General features: G+C 35.5%; 1 protein-coding gene across 1 annotated transcript in view; it reads right to left on the bottom strand.

Moving 5' to 3' along the window:
* Positions 1-631: 631 nt before the first annotated feature.
* The window catches only part of LOC116849651 (sortilin-related receptor-like), a 21,719-nt gene continuing 15,950 nt past the window's right edge, over positions 632-6,400 (bottom strand). Inside the window, exons 8-10 of the mRNA XM_032827010.1 lie at positions 4,863-5,343; positions 4,059-4,265; positions 632-2,075 (exon numbers count right to left, since the gene is read on the bottom strand). Of these exons, the coding sequence (XP_032682901.1) occupies positions 2,014-2,075; positions 4,059-4,265; positions 4,863-5,343 (750 nt within the window). The 3' untranslated portion in view covers positions 632-2,013. The remainder of the gene's footprint in view (positions 2,076-4,058; positions 4,266-4,862; positions 5,344-6,400) is intronic.

Here is a 6,400-nt window from a genome sequence, read left to right as displayed (position 1 = left end):
ATTGTTCAATTATTATGTCAATTATTATGCAGTTTGCAACGTCAAATCTAATGGAACGAATAAACTCGGCTTAAACGGTTTCTAGGAACTCATAACGTCATACGCTTTCTGTTCTGAAAGAGAAAAGAACCGAAAAAAAAATCATTCACGAGCAGAATCGAACTTGTCTCTCTGCGTTTTCTCTTGCCCGTCAGACTATTTAATTCGGAAACCGTAACAGACACTGACTGGAGAGTTTCATATATCTCTTTATCGATAAATAGATCCAGCGTGGTTTAATGTTCCTGTTTCTTCGCCACGGCCATCTTAATGATGTCAGAATCGAAAAAATAAAGAAAACATATTTACAAGATTCTGGTAAATATGTTGAAGTAAAAAGATATAGAATGAATTTAGAAAACAACGGTTTAATTGTTGAATATTTCTTGCTTCCAATTGAAACATATGTTTCATCTAGAGCAAATCTAGAATACTTCAGCGAAATTGGCTGAATTCACAGTTATATTTTCTGAAATACAATCATATCCGTAAAATGACTTACGATCGATAGAGTAAAAAAGATCTATAAAACAGTCCAATATCTTATTTTTTGTTGTCTAACAATCGAATGGCCGTGATGAAGGATCGGGTACTTTATATTACACGCACACTTGAGAAAACATTTGAACATTATTTACAATAATCTAACCCCTCCCCCACGACGGTGTCGATACGCGCTGCAACCTCGTCGGCGACGAAAGCGTCTCCGAGCATATTACTTTCTCGCTAAAATCTTCAGACCGAAACTGCCCTCCGACTACAGATAATTTAATAAATGTAATGTTCGACGCCTATAAAATAGCGTATCACTTTGAAAACGTAAGACGTAAAGTGTGTGTGATGTAATTTATACGCACGAAACACATAATCATTATCTGAATTTTTTTGCACTTAAAAAAAATTATCGGTACTTAACACTAGCGTTCAAACCGCACTCCGAACTTATCGCGCTCAGTTCGTTCTTATTACATTTAACTCTATGCGCACTTATCGGAATATTCGGCGTTCCTTGCAGTGACTATAGCACTTGCTACTCAAGGGTCGTGTAACCCCTTCGTGAGAGTGGAATTCGCCTACGAAAATTTCTTTCAATGCCGCATCAAATCCGATAGAACCAATTGCACATTGCGGGAATAAAAATTTACACGTAATCTCGTTAGGTCTCTCGCTGAACAGCCGAGATATCACACAGATATATTACAATTGCGAGTGAAGTGAAATCCTCGAAGTTTACATTTGTCTTTATAAATTTGTTATCTTTTCTCCGTTGTTTAACAACACGTTCGTTGAGTGCGGCATTAGAAGAAAGCATTACTTTGGTCGTGCACTCGCTGTACGAAAAAACTTATGGCATCTGCTGTGAATATTGCTAAAAAAAAAAACTTTTTAATAAAAAAAAAATCCGCCTAGTGTATGGAAACTCGATAGATCTGAATATCGATTTCAATAGTTTCTTCACACACATGTGTACAAGTGATATAAATACAATATTAAAAATGCATCGACATATGTTTAGCATCTCGAAAACCTCACAATCGATCCATAAAAAATATTTACTATATGTACAAACTGCCTTTTTCCTCGATCTTTTTCTTTCTTTTCGTTCAACCCCGACGTCCTATCTCATCGCTACAATCATTTCAAGCTGCAACCACTCAGACTTGCAATGTTAAAATCAGCGGTAGTCTCCGGTTCATTCGTGCTGTATACGTATACCACATATTTCTACAACATATGAATTGCACGAGAAGCTTTCATGTAAGCACTCTGCACGGCCCGTTTACCGAATCGCTACTTAGCATAATTGCAGTTAACGGAACGTAGTCAGTCTTGAGACGCTTCCATAAAAGCTTTCCACCTTTCGGTCATAAAGTTTGATCTATATATATAATATATTCGAAATTATCATATGAATTAGTGGCTTGGCACATCCTTTCTAGTATGTAAATATCCTGTGACACATATATATGCTTCTCATGCGATTACCAGCGGCTCGTCGTCCGAAAAACCTCGAATTACAGGGCTGTCTTCTTCTTCTGTCAAAACAAAAAAAAAATCATTAATTCTTTCACATACCAAAAGGATTTCAATAAAAATTCAGTTTGATCAGTAGGTTAATTAAGGTTCTTGGGCGGTCAGCCGAGAATCCCGCATTGACGGTGGTAACATGTGGTCTGGTTTTTTTAGTTGCATTACTGAACTAATGTAATAAGTTAAAATGAGACAAGTATATTCTTTCTCACTCTAATTTATTGCACTAATTCAGCAGTGCAGCTAAACAGGACAGACCAATGGTTATAAACGGTAAAATAATGAACTATTAGGTGAGAAAATAAATTTGTTCGTTTCTGAAAAACTTCTGTACTAGTGCAGACTTTGCAACAAAAGGATTAGGGTGCCAATATATGAAGCGCGGAAACACGGAAGAGAATAGTAACTAGATTCCGCGTTTCCGCGACTTTATTTCTCCTTATATTACATGGAGCATAATTTGCGCGGAAAAGCGGAACGGTTTGATGACAAATAGACATCTGTATTCATTTCTTAAAATTGTATTCACTTAATTTATTGCAATTTTTATTAATATGTTTATCTTTTCAGCTTATCTGTTGAATACAAGCATTTTAATTAATAAATACCGTTAAAAATTAATATTTTATAATTCTCTATATCGTTTTTCCGCTCAAAATATGCCTCATGTAATATAAGGCAAACAAAAAAGACGCGGAACGTGGAGATCTAATAAGATTTTGTGTTCCGCGCGTTTCCGCGCTTCATATATTGGCACCTTTAGAGAAAAAGAAAATATACTTGTTTTTCTTTAACTTATTGCACTTAGTGCAAAAGTTCATCGAAAACGAACAGATCTAGTGATGTAAACAGATGACTAATTTTTCCTGCAAACCACAGGGCTGCATTTCAAAACTCTACTTGGTCAACTCTATGGAACCCTTAGTGATATGAGAAGAGAGTAACGTAGAATAATCTAGCATTTTAGAACGGGAGTTCTCTAAAAATGATATATATAGTTTATGATATATTTAGTCTTGGTTTAATCACCGCAACGTAAGGACGTTAATACATATATCAAATGTTTTATGTAAACTAGCTCAAAAACAATCTGGTACATGTACCAAACGATTGTCAAAAATTGCCTTATGACACGAACAAACCAAATTCCAAGAGCGTTACCTATTTAAATTTGCGCGGTTCGAACTTACTCCTGTAACCCTCCTTGGCTGAAACGTTACCCAAGTGTACTCGTTGCGTTGGAGTGAGCGAAATAGTGAGATAAAAAGAGAGAGAGAGTACTCGAGTGACGTTTCCGAACGCAGCTCTAGAAGTTAGAGTTATAAGAGTTGACTCTGAGTATAGTCTACTCTGAATGTCTGAACGATTTGGTTCCGCCCATCTAGTATGTTACACCACATTTTAGAACGATGTTGAGTTAACTCCGCTACTCGGAGTAGAGTTTTTGTACGCAGCCCAGCGTTATTACTAAGTATGGTGCACGTCACATGTGACACAATTGTGGAAATGTGGAAATGCTCCGGACACTTATTGTGATATTTAATACATACAAATAATTTTTCAGTCATATTCGGCGTCGAGTAAAATTAATTTCCTATCAAAATTTTTCGATTTATTTTGCGATTTTTCGCATTTATTTTACGCGGAATGTTATGTAAGAATTTCGGCAAAACAGAAATGTCTAGAGCATTTCACAAGTGTGCGAAATAGATTGCAAGTTATTTGAATAATATATCTTTTTATCTAACCGTGGTTTGCAGGAATTTTAGGCAAGATTTTCTTCGCTTCTAACATCATCAATTCAACACGGTCGCAATAATTATCCTGAAGCTTTAAAACCGCTTAGTGTTAAATCACAGAAATTATGACTAGTGATAGTTTCTAAAATAATATTTACAAATCTAAAAAACAGTAGAAATGCGGAAAAAATTTAATGATAACAATATTATTTTTATATTCGCGTCTTTTGAAGGTGAGATAGGACTCACCTAAGCCGTCCGTCGTGCCTGGGAAAGTAGCTTGACCTCGTCTCGTGTCGTAATGACTGTTAGCGAATTGCGTAAAGCTATTGGAGAGCCTTCTGTGTCGTATAACGAAATACGCCAGCGCCGACCCAAGGGCGACGACAAGTAAACAGATTGGTATAGTAAGAGACAATATGTTCGATGTGGTCATTATTACCGGGTATTCTGCTCCTGTTGAATACAAGAAGACAAAATTAATTTGAACACCATAACAAGCTCGTTGATTAATTTTACGTGACTGGTGCATGTCCACAGATTCATGTCATAGGTGGCTCACGTTGTCGTCCCAAATAACACAGAGAATTCAAAAAGAATTCAGTTATATGAAACCTATACTTACGATTACTGTTCAGTTTACGTTTAATTTTTAGATGCAAAAGGAATTCTTTTCACTGAACTGAACTTTGAAGAATTCTTTTAATACCTGAAAATGAACTCAGAATTGGTGACATACGACTGAATTTTTTATGAATTCTCTGTGCTATCTGGGGTATTATGAACTAAATTTTATTTGTTAAGTAACATGTGTCTCGCAGTAATTTTCAGAGTATTTCATGATTACGTTTTGTTCTAGAGTCAAAACATCAAATAACCTAAACAGGAAGTTCAGTGTGAGCCATATGTGGTAACGTATTAAAGATTAAAGAACGAGGAAAAATGTAAACAAAAAATAAAAACGTAAGGAAACGTAAACTGAACAGTAATCGTAAGTAAATGTAACTGATATCTCTGAAAGAAAGAAGACAAAATTATTGTATCAAAACCTACCGGATATCTGCGTGCTCCACGTTTCACTCAATGAACTGTTGTAGCCTTCGTCGGTGACAACTCGCACGGCGAACGAGTAAATCGTGTCCGTTTTGGCATCCTTGAAAATGTAAGGTGGCTTTTGGTCGGCCGGCTTGAATTGTACGTTCGACTTGTTTATCATTTTTGAGCCTTCAGCTATCAGGACTTCGTAGTGCCAATTGGCACTCTTCTTGATGTTTTCCGGCAGGTCTGGTTCTTGCCAGTAAATATAATAGTCTCGATTATTACGCAAAACACTTAGCTGATGAGGTGGCTTGATCGGCGGCGCTGTGTAGATGAACGGTTGGGTATATATGGCGTTCGCTACGTCGGTTGCTATCGTAATATTGTACTTTCCACCATATTTGAGTGAGTTGAACGTATGCTTCATAACGGTCTCGTTAGTCGGCGGCAACGTCACGACCGTCTGATTGTTGCTGATCAGTTCCGTAACATAGATCTGTGAACGAGAAAGAAGAATTGCATTAATAAATAACAGATACACAAAATAACATTTAACTTAAAGTGTGCGGCCAAGTTTAGTCTACTTTACTAAAAAAAAATTTTTTTTTAAACTAAATTGATTTTATTTTATAACTTTTGGCGCGTGATTACGAATATGCAAGTCCAAAAGTAAATCAACGTACAGTTCCAGAGAAAGTGGCTCATCTAAAATTACACCTCACTAGATAGCATTTATTTTCACAAAATAAAAATGTTAATTTGCAATGTAATTTATTTTTTGATAGCTTGCATTTGACCTTACTACCCAGATAGCCAAACCTGTGCGAGCAGATTTTACGCAGAGTCTGTCAACAGTATCTGTTGACAGAATGGACACACTGCACACAGAAACTGTTTTAGCAGTCTCTGACGACAGATTGGTGACAGACTGCGCGCAGATTCTGTTTCCTAGATAGGCTATTTAATTCTATTAAAGGCCATATGTACGTTATTAAATGGGGCAGTTTCACATACACATCATGCTGCAGAGAAGTTAAGATAATTATATTGTGTAATAATTGTACACATATACACAATAAAAAACAATGTTTATATTTTAAAATTGTATTACACATTTTTTATAAAAAAGCAACAATAATAGAGAAATAACGAGTACAAGTATAGAATAGTACAACGGTTAAATGGCCATTTAAAAGCGTACACATGTCATTCCTGGTAAAAATTGTTCTCATAATTTTTCATACAATTTCTCATCTTATTATTTTTTTAAATGTTGTTATGTCATTAAATCCGATTTAACCGTCATGCAATAAGTATTGAAGGCAGCAGCACCGAATAAAATATTAGTCTCGCTATGTAAATAACTTTTACAGAATTTTTTTGATGGTTTATTTAAAAATATATCATGCTTCGATTTTGATAAAACTTAATACAATCTGAACGGGACGATCGACCAAATTAATTCGCACATGTAAAAGTACAGTATTTTATTAACATGATAGAAAAATGTCATTATCTGCTGTTTTATTGCAGTAATTTTCTATACATTCCTT

This window comes from Odontomachus brunneus, unplaced genomic scaffold, assembly GCF_010583005.1.
Source record: "Odontomachus brunneus isolate Ranch 3 - 2012 unplaced genomic scaffold, Obru_v1 Obru_scaffold_123, whole genome shotgun sequence".
Classification (NCBI taxonomy): domain Eukaryota; kingdom Metazoa; phylum Arthropoda; class Insecta; order Hymenoptera; family Formicidae; genus Odontomachus; species Odontomachus brunneus.
Note: the sequence above shows the minus strand (reverse complement) of the source record. Positions and strands in the feature narration are given on the sequence as shown.